Raw genomic sequence first — 21,409 nt, 5'->3', positions numbered from 1 at the left:
AAGAATCAGTGCAACATATTGTTGACAGCACACCAAATGTGGACATGATATGTTTATTTACACAATACCCAGGTTCATATTTGCAAAGTTTCATCACGGGGAGACGAACCCAATGTCCCGCATGGCTGATTTGGGTGAATAAAGTGATTGTGTGACTAACCTTTTCTGGCCGCCCCGTGAGAAAAGGAACAAGAGACGTAAAAGAGAGCGACTCCTCAACGGTGCACGCACGGCGCCGACTTTGAGATGCTGCTCACATCTGAGCAGTAAATAACACCAGAGTCAGTCATCCGCGCCCGCTCAAACATGCATACGTATCCGACCACATCGAGACATCCGTATGCACCCGCACTCGCGCCAACACGCACATGCATGCGCACAAACATGCAATGTGAGAATAATGTTTATTGATGGCGTGTGGCCGGATTTGTCAGACTTGGCAAGGCTGTCCATCAGGTCACTATGGTAGTCATTAGCAGCGGAGCGTGGTGCCAAAACTCCCTGAACTTCTTCCAGACAACGGCTCGAGCATACGCATACAAACTCCGCTGCCTCCTGTCAAGAAAATCCGAGCTCATCCCACTTCCCCATGCTGGAGATTTTAGTTTAACAGTAATAATAAATAAAGTTATCTTTAAAATGAATCACTCAAGTGACATCTAGGCCCAACAGTAGACTTAAGTGTCAATAAAATAAATCTAGTTGTGTGTGTTGTTTTTGTCTCATGCAAACTTTGCTTTAATTCTACTTTTTTCTATCTAATCATAAAAAATCATAGTCAGTCAGAGAGAGTCATTAAACAGGAAAAGCAGGTTTCCTGGAAAAAGAGGAAGTTTCCAGCCTGCAGATTTATAAAAATAGCTGAGACTATTTTAAAGCATGAAAGTTTTAAAAAATTAAATCTAAACATTATTAGTAATTGGATAAGATTCAAAGTAAAATACTTATATGAATATTGGTTTACTTGTAATAATACACTTATATTTGTGGGAACTACAAGAAAAACAAGTAACTGTAACTTTAGTAGTAAATAATTAGAATCATGTATTATTCTTGGTTTCTTTTCAGAAAAACATCTGTAATAACTCACATTAAGATCATAATAAGAGTAACTAATAAGTAATGGTTATAAAATTATAAATGAATGCTAAATCAGAGAAGCTAAAGAAAATAAATGTGATATAAATGTGATTTTGACATTAAATTTGAAATGGTGTAAAAAGGTGTAACTGCAATTAAACATCACTGATATGTTGGAGGTAGAGAGTAGGTGAAAGGTTGTGCAGGCAAGGGACACAGGAGGTTGAGCAACCCTGAGACATTGGCACAGACATCAGGAAATGTCTGTAAGACAGTGATGGATATGAGATCATCTGTCTAAGCAGACAGCAGGCGCACCAGGGGGGTGGATAAACCCTATAAAAGGTGGGTGCAAAAGAGGAACCTTTTGTTGGATCCTCCGGGCAGCTTCGAGCCAAGATCGAGATGGACAAAGAACTCTGCAGCTGAAGAAGAGCCGGGGCCACGGAGCCGGAGACTGTCCTGCACATGGAGACCAACCCGTCTGGCCCACAATCTGTGGCTTCGAATCGCACTTCTCTCATCGGCTGGGTTCTGACCCCAAAGACAAAGATGAAGACAAAGACAAGGAAGAAGAACTGGTGTCTTTTTTCCTGCCAGCACCAAGTCCTGTGTGACCTCAGCATCCATGCGGAGAAGAAGTTCATCGGACCTACAGAGATCCCTGCCTTCGCCGATCAACATCTTCCTCCTGCTGCAGCACCTTCTTCATCATCAAGCCAGGTCTGGGGTTCGAAACGCCAAACTCCGTCCGTCTCTCTCAAAGGTTCCCTTTTTTAGTTCTCAGTATCAGCAGTAGGGAAAGATAGACTAGATGATTGATTTTACTTATTTGATTATTTCTGCTACTGAATTAAGCTGTACTGACCCTTGCAAAAATGCCTTACTAATAAAATATTTAGCATAAAGAAAATCTAAAGATGTTGTGGACATTCAGTTAATGAGTCACCTTAAAGTTCTTTGATGGTTGTAAAATAGCTGTGATGTTTGATTCTGGAGAGGAAGAGGTGGAAAATGTTTTTAGGTTGCTGGTAGCCCATATTTAAAACCTCATCCTTGGGACTCGCCTGAGTCACTAAAACCTACCTGGTTCAATAACAAATGCAAGTTGCAAAATAGAGAACGAGCGACCGTTAACAGGTGTGCTCTGTGAAACTAGTTGGCTGTAGGCTGCTCAGTCTGGCTAATTCACAGGGGGAAGAAGGGTGGGACACCTGGATGTAGGCCGTCAGATAACCAGGCGAATCGTTTCTCGAAACCAGCTTAAACAGAGTTTACTTCAGTTCTGGACAGGGTAAATCCCAGCAGATTTAGGAAACTCAACGTACCCGTTAGACGGAGAGCTGGTAGCACATCTCCCCTCTCAGAAGAGGAAGTACGAGAGTGAGAGAGTAGAGACAGAAAGGAGGGGGGGGGTGTTGCGCAACAACACTCCCCAGAATTGTAAGTCAGGTTTGTTTTTTGTTTTTTTTATTCGATTCCCCGACACCCTTTTTCCTTCAGACGCGTAAACACACAGAGTACAGTCGTTTTTTTCCCCGCCCTTTTATCCCTGCTCACTCTTCACTAGCCGTCTTACTTATTCATGATGCGGCTGCAGCTGAGCTTTTTGCTGCTCAGCTACCGTTTGTCATCTCCTCCATCACTTTCACCACGCACTGCTTTTTGACATGACCTGATTTTTCATGCATTTTGGCAATTTTAGCGAGGCTGCCTCAGAATACACTCTGGGTAATTTTGCTCTGCACATTATAAATCGGCGGATGTAATTCACGCGGGTTCTGCCGGGCTAAATTAGCCGCGATAGGAAGTGAGCGACGCTGACACAATTTGCCGGGTTTTGAATTCGATTTTGCTCAATTTTATTCTCTCTGCTCATTTCTCATTCTATTTCCCTTCTTCTTCTTTTTTTCGGCGTTACCTCTTCATGTATCGTTTTTCTCAGCTTGCCTTTCTTTGTTCGATTGGCCCACTAATCCTGTTACTGCATCCGCCACCTCTTTGCTCTTCATTCGCCCCTTGTCAACTTTCTCCTCCTTCTTCCTCCTCATTGTGACTCATCTTCTCATCTCCCTGTTTCTTCTCCTACTAAACTCCCAGGGCCCAGACCAGTGTGTACAATGCCTTCACTTCAAAGATGGGCCCAACTGTGTGGAGAAATGCCCCGACGGACTGCAGGGCGCCAACAGCTTCATTTTCAAATACGCCAAGGCCAACAACGAGTGTCATCCCTGCCACGCCAACTGCACCCAGGGGTAAGAGAGGAAGGATGCGCGAAGATTGGCATCATATGTCTGAAAGTTTACCCGTTTCTCTTATCTGTTCAACTGCTAGAGACTCTCAAAATGTTGCCCCAGCCTTTCGAGACATTACAAAAGGGAAGTGCTTTTGCTCCGTTGACCTTAATGGAGCAAAACCAGATCAACTGTTAGCAAAGGGGCAGGTTGCAGACAAACAGCAGGAGGAGGGGGAGATATGAGCTGAGGAAACCATAAAGCTGACGGCTGGCTGCAGATAAATAAAGCAAAGGGACAATTGAACAAGAGCTGCATTCATTCGGTTCAGAAGGGTCAGATTTAGCTCATTATTAGGTGTTATTGTGGCTGCAGGACTCATTTCTTATAGAGAAGACAAACTATTTTCTGGTTGCACTGGAATACTAAAGAGGAAGTGTTGTGTGTGATGTGAAGCCACATTTATGGTCTTCTGAGCCGCTGGAACATTGTAGTAGTCAATGTCCAGGTCTCACAATACATCTGTTGTTAGAACACCAACAACATTAAAGATTACCAGTGTAGATATTGTCTTTGATATTTTGAAATTGCTATTTGAAGTCAATTGTTGTTATAGAAAAAAAAAATCCACTTCTTTCCCAGCAGAGGTACTTTTTCACTGGCCAAAGTTCTGACATTAATTCAGTATCGTCGTTGGTGACCTTGTCAAAGTTTTGCTGGATGAAGACCATATGAAACATTTTTGTTGTAGAATTTGCTAACTTAGATGACCTAGCTAGGTTCTATGATATGCTAGCTTGATGCTATGATATGCTAGCTTGGTGCTATGGTGTGTTAGCTTGATGTTATGGTATATTAGCTAGGTGCTACGATATGCTAGCTTGGTGCTATAGTACGTTAACTTTGTACTGCATCTACTCGAAGGTAAAATGCTATCTTACTTGTTTTCATAAATATGCCACATTTGTTATGCAACATGCTAGCTTAAGGCTTTGATCCTCTCAACCAGGTCTGATTAGATCGAATGCATAAAGATGATGAACTCAAGACAAAAGCTGGAGTTTTCATAATAGGAAATGATCCAAAGTTGATATGGCAAAATCACCATTCACTTAATTTTGAATGTTGAAACGGGAAGTGATGACGTCACAACGTAGATTGTATTTCCTGTTGCCATTAAGGATAAATATAGAATTAAGGAAAAAAATTTCACTTAACAAAATGTTTTTCACTTAAAGCTTTTTTTTTTCACTTGTACATTTGTATAAAAATATACAAAATGTTGATCAAATCAAAAGATTGTTCTCCTCTTCTTGAACATTAATTTCATTAATTAACTTCAACATGATTTGTAGCTAATTAGCCAATTGCTGGGCTGTTTATTTGACACCGAGGCAGCTCTGACAGAGCCTCAGTTGTCACCCGTTTAATTCCAGACTGAGCCGGCTCTCCTCATTTTCTGGCCAATTTGTTGTGTTTTGTGTGCTCTAACGCAGTAATTCCGGAAATCTTCTCCTGTGTCTACCCTGCTGCTCAAAAGCCACAACACACGGATCGGGATTTAATGAGCAGTGACGAGTGCGCTCTAATCACTTCCTACTCACCTGCTGTTCCCATCACTTTCCACTGGAACACCTTTCATCTGAACTACCCTCCAGCAGCAGAGGTTGCTGAGACAGATAGGAAACAACATGCACACTTTTTCAAATTATAACAGCTTTTCTTTAAAGGCTGATTATTTGCCCGTTTATTTCCTTCCTTCCGCTACTTGATCAATACGGACTTTGCATTTACTTTCTTCTTAATATCCATTCCTTTTTGTTCATACCATCTTTAAGGTCATTTCCTGAAATGTACACAAGTTCAAAACACTGGAGTTAACTGCAGCGGTTTGTCCAAACACCAAGCGCTTTCATCTTGTGAAATATTGAAACTTTAGCTGAAGTCACACCTTAAAGCTGCCCCGACCATTTTGAAATGGTTTGAAAAGCAAACTTAAGATGCCTGGCAGGAAAATAATAATAGTGTATAACATGGGAGTATTTAGGATCACTGTATGAAAATATGGGTATACTCTGTAACTGGCTAATGACGTTGGAATATGATTTGATGCTTCACTGTTCACATAATATTGAATGTATTTCATTATCCGTAGGTTATAGACTAAATTAGCTGAGATTGTCCAATAGGAATTCACCCTGAACAGAGATTAAACGCAGAAGACAACAATAAAATTCATTTATCCACACATTGGACCATCCAGTAGGGGTGTAGACTGTTATTCAAAATGATCGTTATGTTACTGCCTTCTTAGAAGATAAAGATTAAGCTAAGTTGTTTATTGCAACTCTTTTGATAAAGCCTTCTGTTTGAGATGGAGATGATTATTTTAGTCTTTTGCAGCTTGATAGTTGACTCAAGATCTCAGGTCTATGTTTGCTGTGAACCTAAAGCTAGCACTTTTGTAATTGTTTTATTTATTGCTAGGCGTGTTTAATGAGTCTTGCCAGGCAACTCTGACTTCAGGTTAAGTTTCAATATTTCACAAGATGAAAGCGCTTGGTGTTTGGACAAACCGCTCCAGTTTACTCCAGTGTTTTTGAACAGCATTTTGCAACTATGTTGCACGTTTTCCTAACATCTTGCAGTCCTACACCATCCTCATCAAGTCTCTAATTTTCCTATGCTCCACATTCAAAACTTTAGTATTTAACCCGATCTCTAAATTAGCTTTAAAATAAACCGACGCCTGGAAACGGGAGTCTATAAAAGTACGACATTTTGAGATTAAATCCCTGAATGCCAAGAAATGAAACATGAAATTCACTGATTGGCCCAAAAGCCTATCAGAATCAACCATCAGAAACACTTAGAACAAATCACTGCAAGCACAAGACTTCACGTCTCCAGTGAGCTTTGAACTGGAAACCGTATTTATGGGAACTTGAAGGAGGAAAGCCGAGAGAGTGGATTTATCTGCTGTTGCCATGCATAGTCACTCAGTAATATAAAACAGTGATTTAGAGCTTCTGATGTTTATTAAAAACTAAAAATACTTTCCTGCTTTGTGTGGAGTGTAGTCTCGATTGTTTCTGTGTTTTATTATTGTTATTTAATAAAGCATGGTGTAAAAGGAGCCAAATAAAGCGGCGGCGGCGGCCAGCAGGCTGCAGTAAACCCTATCACACCAGAACAGATGAATCTCCATGCCACCTACACTGACCTGTCTGCACCTCCGACACAACCTCACACTGTGAATCTTTCAACCTCAATCCTGTTCTTCAGGAAAGGAGGATTATATCACCTCGTTTCTGAATTCTCTACATAAGCAGATGTATCTGCGGAGGATATTTACATCCTCGGTTTCTTCTATTTCTGTGCTGCAGCTTTGCTTTGCTGACTGAATCTTGTGCGACCACGAGCTTTCAAATATCACACCAAACAAAAGCATTGCTCTCCAGCCCAAACACCTCTTCCCTGATACCTTGACAAGTGGTCAGCCGGGCGCCCCCTCCTACCCCACCCGGAGACGACTGATTGACGGGGAAGAAAGACAACATGAGGTCTGCTCATAACCTGTCCCTGATTTAATAGACGCTCTCTCTGGTTTCTCTGCCCTGCAGGTGCATCGGGCCGCGGCTCCAGGACTGCGTGGGGATGATGGACAGGTGAGCCGTCTCCCGGTGCATTTTGGGAAGCGGGGACCGGGGGGAGACCACCCCACCGTCAAGTTCTGCCAGAACTCGTTAAAGTTCCTGTTAAAACCCGCTTCTCCAGATGCTCGTTAACAAGAGGCCAATGTGACCCAGAATTTTTGTGTGTGTGTGTGTGTGTGTGTGTGTGTGTGTGTGTGTGTGTGCGGGCTTGCACCAAACTTGTGGTCCAGTTAGGAAGTAGTTGTCTTTCTGGATTTCCAAAACAAGCTTTTCTTTGAATAACAGTGCTCCCACAAATGTTGTCTCCTAAACCTGATCATTTCTCACAATTTGAAATATGACCTCAAACTGGAGACATACTGTATACTGACATAGATCACCTTCTCAGTTGTAGTAATAATGCTGATAGTTTGGATTATCCAACACAGTGAAGACTGAACATTAACTACTTCCAGACTTTTTACGGATCTTCTTAACAATGGGGGTTGCCTAATGTAACATAGTATTGCATAGGTTGGCTTTAAATGTCCATAAATCCATACTTTAGGGTTAGCCCTGCTAACGTTTACATTTTGCTACATTGACACAAATGAAAATACTGCAATTGCCAAAAATAAATCAGTATCAGCTGAGGCGTTATGTGAGATTGATTGAAATATGTAAATCCATGAGTCAGTCATAAATACAGGAAGAAGAAGTCAGACTGTTGAACTGTTTCCTCAGGTTGGTTTTGTGGCGACTCTTTTCTCTGAGTTCCTCCAACGCCATCATCCCCTCGGTGTCATCCGCTGACCCCGTGTCACTCTTCCTGCTGTAAACCATTTCCTCTTAATTTAGGGAGTCTTTCCTCTCATCCAGCGCTGCCTCTGCCTGTTACTCGTCTCGACGCCAGTTCAGGTTGTTTTTCTCTCCGAAACCCTTTCCACTCTTCCGTCTTAGATTTTACAGACAATTTTCCGTTTTGGAAAATTCCCTTTTCAAATCAATTCCCTCAAACTTCAGCATTACTATTCAGCACATCGCTGCGTGTGTGTAATTATGTCCGAACTCAGAGGCTCTTTCTAAATTCCAGGCTCCCCCTTCCTTAAGTCTGTCACAATCGACGTGGCGCATGCGGCTGGACCTTGCTCCGCCGTACCAAAGCAGGACCCCAGTCTTCCATTAGCTGCTAATGGGTTTTGGAGCTGATAGACTTTTGAACTTCAGGTATCGAAGCAGGGAAAGTTCCGGCATTGGAAAGGGGTGAATGTGGAGCAAACAGGAGGAAGCGAAGGGGAATCGCCGGGACAAAGAGTAATATAAGGGTGGAAATTAATGGTAGCTTAACAGTATCTACAAGTGCAGTTGCTATGTAAATGGCAAACGCATTAGCAGTGTCATTAGGGATGAGAGAGAGCTTTTAGCACCCAACCTCTTACTCTTCCCCTAAAGCTGGTTCTTCTTCGGATGGTGGGAAAGCATTTTGAGAGGGAAAGGTATTTCTGATTACTGGATTATTAGAATGTTTCTCCAGCTGAGGGAAAGAGAAATGACTGAAGTTTAAGTTTTAGCTCTCGACGTTTCCTGGTATTGATTAAGTCATGAAGAGGGGTAGACCGGGGTAATTAAAGCTGCTCCTCCTCCGCGGACGAAGGAACAAGAAACACACAGCATCAAACACCTTTTCGTGACCTGTGGAAATGGAAGAAGCCCTCTGTTTGGCCTCGCTGTGTGTCGCCAAGTCTTAAGAGGTTTTCAGGAGGCTTACAGTTTAAATGGTGAGAATATGTAAGATTTTCTTCCACCTTTACAAAGTCTGGACTCAAAGACAAATGGCAAAAACTGTTCATCTTTATTTTAACAGGAAACAATTAGTCTGATTTACTGTTGAGCAATAATCATTTATATAGTTTTCTGCTAGAGAATGTATGTAAACCAGAAGTTTTCATGCACTATATAAAAGACATTATTGATTTTTTTTCTTTTTCACGCTCTGATGTGAAATCAGAATAAACTTTTCCTGTTTTAGGTCAATTATGGTCATCAAAATTGGTAAAGTTTGCTATTTAAATTTTTTTTTTAATTATTTCTTCAAAATAAAAAGTTTAGTTACACTTCATTAATAATTGATACCATTGCCCTAAAAACTCTGACTTAGATCAAATGTTTTGGATCTACCTACAAGCTTCTCACAACAGTGAGATAGAGCTGAAACTTAAAACTCATTTGTCTATTGTAGGATATGTCAGTAATTATATTTAAAAAAAAGTTACAGTCAAAGGCTCTACGAGGCTTGAAAATAAGTGACCTTGTCTGCACTTTCCCAGACACAACCCAAGAGGAAAAGAAACTTTTTCAAAATGCTGGAAGAAAAAAAACCTAATAAAACCGCTTGTGGAGTTGCTTGTTTTAAGACATTTGTAGAACAAAAAACTGGACAAAATAAAACCGAAACATAAGATTAAGAAGTCCTTTTCAAACACGTTTTCTTTTCTGTGAAACATCAGATTGAATGCACATTAACTGATAAACTACAGTCGAAAAGCAAACTACTCAGGGAGTCCTTTTGATTTAGGCTGACAATCAAAGGAGGCGTACTTTTGGTCCAGGATCCTGTGAACCCGAATCCGTCTGCAGGCGGAACAAACCCGACCATCACAACCGGATCAGAAGGACTTCTTGCTGCTGCAAACAAAGCTGGTGGATTCTTGCCATAGGGCTATGCTGCCTTAGTTTTCCTTTTGTGCTCCATTTGCCTTTTTTTTTTCTCTTTGTTTGAATCCTTAAAAGACTAAAAGGAAAAATATTAAACTCACTTTAAATATTAATGGCGTGTTTTTAAGGCCGTTGGGGAATCGGCTTTTCAGCACAAAACATTTTCTCGGCAAGTTTCTAACAAGACGCGCAAAAAAAACCAAAAAAAACAACCTTTGAATCTTTGCGAGAAGCTAATTTTTAATGATTCGCTTGCAGAGTTAAATAGAGTAGGAAATATTTCTAAATCAAAAATTAGCACAACAAAGAGCAGAATCATGTTTTTAACTCGTGACTTGTTGCACCTGCTTCTCAAACAACAGCATTGACAGGAACAGGCGTTTAGATGTGGGTCTTTATCCGTAGAATAAGTTGACCCTAGTTGAACTGCATTTGAATATGTCCGACTTTCTTCAACAGTTTTTACTGCTCTCTTTCCAGGACGCCGCTGATAGCCGCCGGTATCATTGGTGGGCTGTTCATCGTCGTCATCCTGGCGCTCAGCGTGGCCGTTTTCGTTCGACGCAAAAGCATCAAGAAGAAGAGAGCCTTGAGACGCTTCCTGGAGACAGAGGTAAGAGTCGAGTCCTTCCATCCATACCATTCCAGCTCTGCTGCGTCGTCTTCTCTTTCTGTGATCATTTCTTCTCCAAGCCTGTGGAGGAGTTAAATCTTCGTGTCGATGTTTTGGAGCTACAGTGGATTCAAGATTTTATCTTGTAGAGCATGTCTGTAATACTCAAAGGAGATTGCTGAAATATATACGTTCAATGATTTTTGGCACACTATTTTTCATGTATGCGATTGGCTCCACCCCCAAAATAACTGCCCATCATGTGCTGACATGAAGCTAAGGCTAGCGTCGGCTGTACTGGGACATATCTGACCTTGTAGGAGATAACTGGAAGAAATTTATATCCCAAACCAGAATCACAATGGTAAGACAACGTATCCCTATTACTGAACATAGAGCTAGAAATGGGAAAAACACTTGCCAGAATCTGCCACTAAAATGTCAAAAACAGCAAGAAAATGAATGAAATTGAGCTCTTTTGTCCTACTGACTTTCAAAGTCTGGTGGAAGGTTTTAGCTTGAGATTGATTTGGAAACCTGGGAAGGGAAACGTTAGCATTCCAGCAGCAACCTAATGGAAAACCGCGTCACATGTCAGGAACTTCTCACATACTAAACACATCCCCTTGTCCTCTAAAAGCAGGCAGGAAGACTAAAGCTAACGCTAACTTATTAAAACCCCCAAGTTTTAATAAGACAAAAACAAGCTGCTGTTTGGCCAAATCTAAACATTTCGTTTTATTTTTAGGTTGGATGTTTGTTTCTTTTTAATTGGGAGCCCTTCTGGCCTTTTTCCCCTTAACATAAGCAGACCTTCAAACGTCCAACCTTGAGCAGGTGCTTATCCAAACTGTGAGCATAGGAGTCTTTTTTTTTTTAATAATTATGCATGTCTGCCATTGCCCATCGATCTGGCCTTGAAGAGGGTTCATTTCTTGGAAGCCTCGTGCGGGCGGAGAGGACTTTATATTCACAGGAGAGAGTCAAAGATGCCCGTGCCAGCGACTGTGGAGTCGGCTTGCGAGGCTTTCTTCCTCTTGTGTCGCGTGGAGCCCCAGCAGTTATGTCATCAGTGTCATCGCCGCGGCCCAGTCGGGGCAGGCTGCCTGTCGGTCTGCATCAGTGTAATTTACAGGTAGAAGGCGCAGCGTTATAGACAGCTGTCAGGCTGGAGACGCGGGAGGGCGACCGCGGGGCACTTCCTGCCTCATCCCGGCCGCACGCATCCATCTTAATCAGCTCGGCTGGGTTCCGACAACAGCTTGACCTCGAGGGGAAGCGGATCTGCTAATGCACTGTCACGGAGGAGGAGGAGGAGCTGGGAAGGTGCTGGCCGACAGGGATTCCTTTTGCTCCTTTTGCATCTTTCTCCCTTCATCTTGTCCTGAAACTGATTTGGATTTCCAAAGCGCGGGCAGCCGCGTCCCTGTCCTCCCAGGATGCCTAATTGTGGTGTAAAAGCAATTAGGCCCAATCAAGTCCTAAAAGCTCTAGGTAGGTCGGCCTCGGGGTCGTACTGCAGGTTTAATCATCTGCATTGAGACACATTAGTATATAAATCCTTAATGTGGCCGGTCTCTTTTCACTGGCAACACCAAAAGGAGCATTAAGAGAACAGGGAGGAAGGAGAGTTGTGCCTGAAAGTGACCTGTCAGAGTTGCAGCCTGCGGCAAAAAGAAGGAATAATCTGTTCCAGACATCTCAGCAGAAGGAGAAATAGTCCAGATAGATCTGGTTTTCTGCTCACTTTCATTGAATGAAACCTGCAAAGGATTCATTCCACTAGAACCTTTTCACCTTTTGTCACGTTGCAACCACAAATCTTAACATAAGCGGTGAGCGCTGTGCACTGATAGCGAAACAATTTTTTTTTTTTTTTGCTTCGAGCTTTAGAGTTCTTGCTGACTTTGAAATCGTTTAGCTCACCTAGCTTATGTTTGCGGACATATTTTGAAGTGCTAAATTACTTGGTTGTTTTGTAAACATTTCTGTTGAATATAGTTCAACATCTGTGTTGAAATTTTGGTCATCACTTGTTAATAGTTCTTCAAGTAGTTAGTTTGCATTCATGCTGTTGTAAAGAAGTGGGTGAAGACAACGCAGCAGCTCCATGTCCTCTTCTTTCTTTTTCAACAACTTTATTTAAAACAAGGAACTTACGGGAACAAACTGAAAAACAGACGGTGGAGAAAAAGACACAAACATAACTAGAATATCTAAAATTATGTCAAAATTAAATTTGAACCCAAGGTTTGTAGTTCTTCATGGGCAGATAGAGGTTAACTATTAAAATTAGCTCGTTAGCTTTAGCTTCCACTAATTGCTATGTTGGCATAGTGCTTCAGCATTAGCAGAACTAATGTTTATGATTAGTTCATCAGGGTTAGCTCAGTAAGCTTCTCGGTTTGCGGTTCCTACCACTTCTCACTGTGTTCAGCTGGATTTTTGTGAAGTGAAAGAAAAATCTTGCATGTTTTCCAAAGTTTCTTATGAATAAAAAAAAAATTTAAAAAGTGTGTAATATCCTGATCTATGAAGCAAAGTTTCACTTTTTAGCCAACATACAAAATACTGTGTGGCAGAAAATGTAACAGTTTTGGATAAATAAAATAATGTGAGAACTGCATTTTGGTTTTCGCTCCGGTTGTTGTTGTCTGATATGAAAGTGACAAAAACAGAATTGAGCAATGTGTCCCAAACGCCAAGCAGCGGCAGCTGCTGCAGCCAGCGGCTGTTCCAGGAAGTAGAAAGTGTCTGTAATATATGAAATCATGCCACACTTTTCAATTTCTGAAACCATTGATCATTTTCCTGCCAGCCCAAGTCTGCGCACTGCTGCTAGTGTTGGCCTATCACATTAAGCTCTCAATAAAGCACTGACATTTTGCAGCTATAATGTGGCTAACTGTGTGGGGAATTAAAGCGGTTTCTTTCTGAAAGGACTCTCGGCGAGTGAGTCGTGGAGAAAGAAGCGCAGCCTGTGTCAGACTTTCCCGCGGCTCTTCTTTCAGCCTGACAAAGCTCAGCGCTCCGCGCGGCCGGCGGACGTGGGCTCTCTATTCAGACGTATAAATAGAGCTGACTCGGTGCAGGCGAACGGAGATCAAGCTTGCCTGGATGGGGGATTTTGGTGCGGCGAAGGCTCAGGGACTCCTCCTGCGCCCCCCTGCCACCTCCCCTCCTCGTCTGCCGCAGCTGTTTGAAAGAGAGAGCTCACCTCTTGTGTCAGACCGGGAAGAGATGCCTCCAGTTGTGCGCTGTCAGAATGCGATCTGAGCACTCAGCCATTATTTCCATATCAAGGACACGTGCGAAGGCTGTCTCAGTGTTGACTTGCAAAACACACTCCTAAAGCCTCTCTTTATTGTTTTTTTTCTTTTCCTCCTCCCTTTTTTATTCTCTCTTTTTTTCCTGTTCCTCACCTCGGAATAGAGAGAAATCCTGAGCCCCGTATGAAAACGTCTCATCCTGTTGTGTCTTTGTAAGGAAGGCCTTCTGAAAACCAATTGCTTTTCTCCCTGGAAAGAACGTGGCAAACAGCCGCCTCGCCTCGCCTCGCCGCTGCGAGCTTTAAACTTTGACCCCTGTACAATGAAGCGGGACTAATGCGCTCAGAATCACCCTCTCCTTATTTCCTCAAGGTCCTCCTCCTCCTCTTTAGCTGCTTTGTGTTCAAACTGGGGATGTGGACAGCTCAAGCACTGCTTACATGGATTCCCAATGTTTAAGGATAATGGACAGGATCCTGTTGACCGGCTGTTTGCTGGGCAGTATCCTCCATAAATTGGAAATAGACTCACAACCAGATGCAGATCAGTAACTGAAGCTGAGGGTGTAAACCAAAAACTCACAAGACGAGACACATGTTGTTTCTGTCCATTTCTTTTAACTCTTTAGACCTCAGGAGAGGGTTTTCAACTAAGCATGGCCCCAGTTGGTAATGATGCTGTGATTGTGATGTAGCTCACATCATTAGTTGTTTCATAGTGTTTTATAGTGGCTAAAAAGCTGTACTACTGGAAACCTGAAATGTTGCCAAGAAAATGCTTTAAGAGTAGTTGGGGACTTCTGCTGCAACTTCGTCAGACGAAGCCATGCCGACCACAACTGGGTAGTTCTCACGAGTTGGCAGTCTTCTTGCATGACAAGACCGCAACCTGGGACAGATCGGTATGTGACAGGAGGAAGCTGAAACTGAACCGACGAGCTTCCAACTGCAAAATAGCTACCCACAGAGCCACCGTCGCCCCGCTGCCTTAAGGACCCGACACATGGGGAAACGACGTTTCTCCTTTTCCATTCATTTCCTAGAGAACTTCAATGCAGCGAAGATTGCTTGTCCTTCCTCCAGCCAAACAACCGGCGACGTTTATCCATGTAAAAATGTGAAAGTGACACAAGAAAATTGATAAATGTTGAACTTTTGTCACACTCCATTTCTATTACCATCTAACTCAGAGGGAGAACATTTTACTTTAAAGACAAATAACACAAACCGGGAAGATTACTGGCATTCCCCTGAAAGTTGACGACTTCTGAAGCTTCAGTTCTCTTGGCCTTGTTTACTTTTTCATGGAGTTGGGAGGCGGCGGGGATATTATGTCATCAGGATCTACAGTATATTCGTCCCTAAAGAAGCAGTCTAGTCAAAGCCAGAAAATCACGTCAGAAGCTACTAGCTCACTGTACTAGTTAGTTTAGTTTAGCATCTTTCTTTCTAGTTCTTTCTTTGAGTTGTTGCTCCGCCCTTTGGCTCATTTATACACAAATGCCCAACTCTAGTCCTTCAGTCATTACACAGTGCAGTGGAGACCTTTACTCATCCATACCACAGACTCAATCTTGAAAAACCGAAACCCTGAAATGTATTGGTACAAATTATTTAGCATCTATGCATAATACCTATAAATATACTGGTTTATATTTAGAATACAGAGCTATGCTCATCACTGTTCCATGTAGAATTATTGAAATAAGTCATATAAATGACAAGATGTGGAGATGAACTCGAGACCTTACAGTTGGACTTATGCCATCTTTGCCAGCTGAGCGACACAGTTGATGACGCACAACAAATGTATGAATCTGTTGGGGTTTTTTTCTTGTTTTTCATGTTCTCGCCATTTTTTTGCTGTCATTTTGATTCACTCAGGAGGCTTAGAAAAGTGGAATTGACAGCAAAATTTGTGCGGCTCGACTTTAGACACATCCTGCCAGCATTACGTCGAATGCGTGTTAAGAGGGGTGACTCAGTGAGTTCGCTTGAAAGGTGCGGCGAGGCGCCGTCGCTCTACCGGAGCATAGTAGCTGTGATCGGATGACGTGACTCATGCTGAACAACAGACGTTTTGCTTTTGTGAAAACAGAACTACAATAAAACAAAGAAAGTGTCTGGATGTTTTGATGAACAGTTGCATTGCTTCCACCCAGCTATGTTGTAAAAATATGCAAATTGGGTTCATATCTACTGTTATTCTTACAATTTCTAGCTTTCATTTGAAACAAAAACTGCCATTTATCACATTGACTGTTTTTTTTCTTATGAATTAATTTCCTTGTGACATACAATTCTTAAATGTACATTATATATCCATATCTATATGTAAAGCCATAAAGATAAAATGTGATATGTCATCAAACGGAACATAAGGGAATAAATGTGACATATTAGACTTTTCTGGTTCAAAAACAATCCCATAACTTTTCAGCTGCTTTTCTAACTTCCTGCTGCGGTTTGCTGTGTGACATTGCTAAAGCTAGCTTGCGCATAAACGAATGGAAATTTCATTTCAGCCGAGTTATTTTAATGTTTTTATGCTCTGAAGCATTTCTGTTAGCATCTCCATCTGTGAGCAAATGCAGTGTTATTTAATTCCAATTCATTTTAGCCTGATTATTAAAAGTAGCATTACTGGAATATTTTAAGATAGTTTCTTTTAACCATCATTTAATAACCATTTCAGTAAATACAGCTTTGTTTGAATAATTTTCCTAAATAGTAGTTTTATTCCTAAACGGATCATAACTAATATTATTCCCTGTTCCTAGCTGCTGGCTAAAAGGTTTCTCCGTGACAAAGCTGCTTCACTTCAGTGTGTTTCAATTACAAAGCATGACAACGGCAGCATTTCTGAGCGGCTAATGTGAACATTAAAGCATCCACCCGAGGGGCTTTCAGAGCAACTTGATGTTTGAAGACACTGTTTACTTCTCCAGCGCTCGGTAATTCTGGGAATGTATTCTGGCTGGAGGCTCGAACGCTGCGCTTATTTGTCCAATGAAGCGTCCGCGTCCTGTCCACCGGCGCCACCAGTGCAGCTCATTTGGCGGCGGCACTGTGCGTTATTAGCCGGTAAATAAAGTGGCGTGGCGAGAGCGCGGGCGAGAGCGAGCTCAAGAGAGTTATACTGGACTTGTATGTATTTAATAGAGCTCTGCTCTCAGTCCAGTCCAGCCTTGTCCTAATGAAACAATAACAGCTACAGCCTGTCACCATCTGCTCTTATTACAGCCCCCCTTTATCTCCCAAAACCCCCCTCAGTCTCATCTCTTCCTGTCAGAGCCCCTCCATCACTTTCCACCTTCAGCTGCTCGTTTTCATTGCAGCCGTGCAAAAGTGTTCACAAACACACAGACCACGATCATTCGCTTTGCTGAAGCAGGCTCATATGATGATGCAAGGAATATAAGAAGTACAGGTAACACTTTATTTAAAGGGGTGTGCGTAATACTGACATGACACTGTAATAAACATGACATAACACCTGTTATGAGCGTGGAGTCTTCATGTTTATAACGGTCATGAAGTGTCTTTCGCTACAAAAAAAAGACATTTTTATTGAAATGTTGGATCAAAGGTCCATTTAAAGTGTCAGCTTTGCATTATTTGGTGAATAATAATAAAGTTACATTAAAAGTTGCATCTAATTTATTTAAACAAATACTTTATTTATAACTAAGGGAAAACAAATGTCATTCTGGATGGTGATGCTGCAGGCAGAAAGGATCTCCAGCAGTAGTCAGTATTGCATCGGCTCTAAGGAGGCTTCTGACTGAAGACTGTTGCTGTATTACAGTCTCATGAGCATCATGACATGCTAACAGCTCAGCATCCGGGCAGCGGACATTATATTGCACACTAACATGTCCTGATGACATCATAACAGACAATGATGTCATCCGGACAATGATGTCCTGATTGTCATCCAAGTGGACAAGCTAATCCAAGCTAGTCCACTTGGATTAGCTAGCTAGTCCACTTGGATTAGCTAGCTAATCCAAGTGGACTAGCTAGCTAGCTCTGCTAATCCACTTGGTTTTGCCACTCCTCTTCAAATCTCTGCCTGTTGGTATAATTTGATCCTCCTCTACCTCCTCTGGGATTTGGGGACAAAGTTCACATATTATTCGAGCATCTGAGATGCTAATCGGCTGTCTTCTGATGATATATATATATAAAAAAAGAAGAAAACATCAGCTTGTTGCTGCGGTTGCACATCACAGCTGTCTGAAAGTTTTAAAAAAAGTAAGAGCAAACATCCTTCCAGACGCACAGCATCCAGAACCAGAGGGAATATTTCTCTGAAAAAGCGAAATCGTAAACTTGGTAAAGTCAAACTGCAACTTTATGCAACCTTTAGCTGCTTATTCCCTCCATTAAGATCAATGCTAAACAAACATTCAGCTGCATAAACATACGTCTGCATGAATATGGAAGACGACCATGATTAGAATTTGATTTAGGCTAGTAAAAACTTATATTCATATAAGCCTAATAAATTCTTTATATTAACCAGTCTACACACACATGCACACACACTACCGCTGATACAATATGCATGCATAGATAACAGCTAATCTGCATTGAAATGCCCCGTATATTGCTTATGTTTGCATTCCAATGAGAATGAACTTTGCTTCAACCGTTGACATTTTAAAGATTTGAATATTTTGTTACATTTTATCAACAAGCAGTGAGACTTTCTCCAACTGCTGTAGCTCCTCTGCTTTTCCTAATATCCTTCAACGTTTTCCTTTGGACGCACCAACCAACACACTTTAACGTTTCATATGTAGACACCAAGAATCCAGCAGCCTCTTTTAGGGAGAGCGTTTGGGGTTAAAATGTTGTTGCAGATTTTTTAAGAGAACGCCGTCAGGTTCTGCTCATATTTATTAAAGATCATATTTATGACTGCCACTTCGTTTATCCTCTACTTGTCTGTTTGTCTCCGCTTTTCAAAGTCTGGTTCAGAAACTGTCAAAGAACAGAATCAATCAATTTGAACTGCTGCTCTGTTTTTATTTGGCATGTTTGGGGGGAAAAATAAATTGATTTGAACTTAAATACATTGTAATAAACTGAAACAGGAAGAGAGGCTGTTTCAGTTTACATTTCAGTTTTATTGAATTGCAGTTAGTTGGTAGAAATTGAACTGAACTGAACTAAATCGAAACTGAAGCAAAACAAAAAAATATCTTTTAATTGAATGTAATCTGAAATTTAACATGAAAGAGAATTTTTGATCTTGATCTGAAATTTAAGTTGATCAGTTGAATCAATTTCTAAACTGAAATTCAAGTCAACTGAATTGAGTCCATCAAAACATCCAGTAACTGAGTGGAAATTGCTCAATGAAGTTAAGCTGATACTAAAATTAAAACTTTGAGAATTGAAGCTAACTCGGGATTTCATTGAAATTCATATCAAAATAGAATCTGACTTGAAAAAAAATATTGTATTGATGAGCAGTGAGGATAAAATTAAACTGAAATTGTATAAAATTGTAAATTCACATTAAACTTGGATTAAATGTAACTGAACCGAAGTGACAAGCTGCTAAACGCCAAAAGAAAACTTTTAAAGACGAAATTCAGCTGCTTGGAATGAAAATATAAAGAAAACAAGCTTTTGCATAAGATGGTATGAATTATATATCCTTTTATTTAAATGCATCATTGTCTACTTTTTGGGCATTTCGCTGTATTTTTACAATACTTGAAACTTAAATTGAATTGAATGAAGGTTCCGGTTTTACAGTAAACTCCAAACGTCATTCATGCTGACAGAAAACAGGAGAAGAAGAACCCGGTGTTTATAGTGTAGCTGCTCAGGTTGAACAACTGAAGCCAGGTGATGCTTCAGCTCGGTAGCTCGGTTGCCATAGTAACAAACATCCCCATAAAACGACCAGACCTTCCATTTTTACAGTGTGCACTGTAAAACAAAATGGACTCATGTTCCAGTGACCTGTCTACCAGGTTCCCACCTGCTGCTTTGGGACCTCCAGTGAATTTTGGCCGTAGTGGCGGCCATTAATCGCTGTGTCATTGCGTCCCGTTCCGTAGCGCTGACGGGTCTGGACCGGTGAGCGCGCTGTGGTCGGGCCGAGCCGAGCGGCTGATCTATGGCCTCATTAGAATGTTGGATGGCTGCGGTCGGCTGGTGATTATGCTGCTGATGGAGCGCGGCCCAGCAGGGACTCGATGGGCTGATCGCTCATTAAGACGCGTATCGATCAGAGCCATCGACTCACCGGGCCGCCGTGCGAACAGGTGTGTCGCGCTCTGGCGGCTCCGTGCTCCTTTTTACGCGGGGCGGAGCAGGCGGCCTGTCAAAACCCCCGACCGGAACGTTTTGGTGTCAGCACAGCTACCGGGCTCCTCAGACGTTGCATGATGCTGGCGGACGACACCAGATGTCATTAAAATCTTTTATTCTGAAAATCCACCCTCTAAGCAGACAACGCGCACCCTCCACTGTACCCGACAGCGGCCGTTTCGACAAATTCATCAACTGAAGCGAACTCTGCATCTTTATGCTGCGGAATTGCTCTTTGAAAGACGAAAATGTGACTCTGGCTTCTCCTGAGCCTTAACTCTACCTGCGTCTGGATAAAGAAATGACAAAGTGTAAAATGTGCCTGCTGCTCTGAGCAGGGCAGGTTTTAATTCATTATGTTTAATAGAGCAGAGCAGCCTCGGCCTTCACTCAGTTCATCTGCTGAAAACGGTTCTTTTTACAAGAACCAATCACTGAGGGGAAAAAAGTTAGCTCTTGTCTTAAAAAGCATTTTTCTGCTCCGGTGCTTTGAATTTGAATATAACTGTTGGTTCCAGACAGGAGCCCAGTCCTACAGCAGACCGCCTCTGTGTTCACAGGGACCACTACTCAACAGATAGAAAAACACTTCTAGATGCATATTTTCATAGTTCAAACACCAAATATGCATTAATATGCATCAATACGCACTGTGGAAACTGTCTTAGCAGAAGCTAACGTCTACAATATTTCCAATTTTTGCTTTGCAAACACCAGCCAGCAGTGTGGCAAGTAGCATTGCTCCAGTATTTTAGCTGAATTTTCTTTTTTTCTTTAGTGTCAAAGAAATCTGCAAATAAACAAATTTTAAGTTAATAATTTGGAGTTAAGTTGCAGAGAAAAATTGTGACGTGGAAAGAAGAACCGTCTCCATGTCAACAACTACTTCCTGTTTGTTACAGCCCTGCGTAGCATCAACATCTGTCGAAGTTAGCTTGGATTATTCGCTCCAAATTAGATAGAGACACTCCTAGCTCAAGTTTTGTATTTTGAGACATTTTAAAAGTTTACTCAAACTTCACGTGACCATCGATGGAAACCTGGCCAATGACAGCTTCTGTAAGGTTAGCTGAAGAAATGTGATTGGCTGAGCTGAGGTGTTTCTACTAGAATATGGAATCTGATCAAAAACTAATTGTTCCTGTTTGTCTTTGTTGCTAAAGTAAGGAGTGTGTTGTGTGTGTGTTGTCCAGCTGGTGGAGCCCCTGACCCCCAGTGGCACCGCCCCCAACCAGGCTCAGCTGCGCATCCTGAAGGAGACGGAGCTGAAGAGGGTCAAGATCCTGGGCTCTGGAGCGTTTGGAACCGTCTATAAGGTCAGAGGTCGTCCGGCTGCGTTTTGTTCCATTACGTGAGCTGATTTTTTTAAAACGCTGACACAATGTGATGATGGATGTCGAACAACATTTTGGAGATTTTGATGTTTAATCTGAATTTGACCAACATTAAAATGTTGAATATTATAAGTACAGAATAAAAACAAAAAAGTTTGCGATAAAGAATAAATGACATATACATTTTACAATTCAGT

General features: G+C 41.7%; 1 protein-coding gene across 3 annotated transcripts in view; it reads left to right on the top strand.

Moving 5' to 3' along the window:
• Positions 1-21,409, top strand: part of si:ch73-383l1.1 (receptor tyrosine-protein kinase erbB-4) — a 269,734-nt gene that overhangs the window by 207,525 nt on the left and 40,800 nt on the right. For all 3 annotated transcript variants that reach the window (XM_028011161.1, XM_028011162.1, XM_028011160.1), the window contains exons 15-18: positions 3,181-3,335; positions 6,938-6,982; positions 10,145-10,277; positions 21,072-21,194. In XM_028011161.1, the coding sequence (XP_027866962.1) occupies positions 3,181-3,335; positions 6,938-6,982; positions 10,145-10,277; positions 21,072-21,194 (456 nt within the window). The remainder of the gene's footprint in view (positions 1-3,180; positions 3,336-6,937; positions 6,983-10,144; positions 10,278-21,071; positions 21,195-21,409) is intronic.

Source organism: Xiphophorus couchianus, chromosome 24, assembly GCF_001444195.1.
Source record: "Xiphophorus couchianus chromosome 24, X_couchianus-1.0, whole genome shotgun sequence".
Classification (NCBI taxonomy): domain Eukaryota; kingdom Metazoa; phylum Chordata; class Actinopteri; order Cyprinodontiformes; family Poeciliidae; genus Xiphophorus; species Xiphophorus couchianus.
Note: the sequence above shows the minus strand (reverse complement) of the source record. Positions and strands in the feature narration are given on the sequence as shown.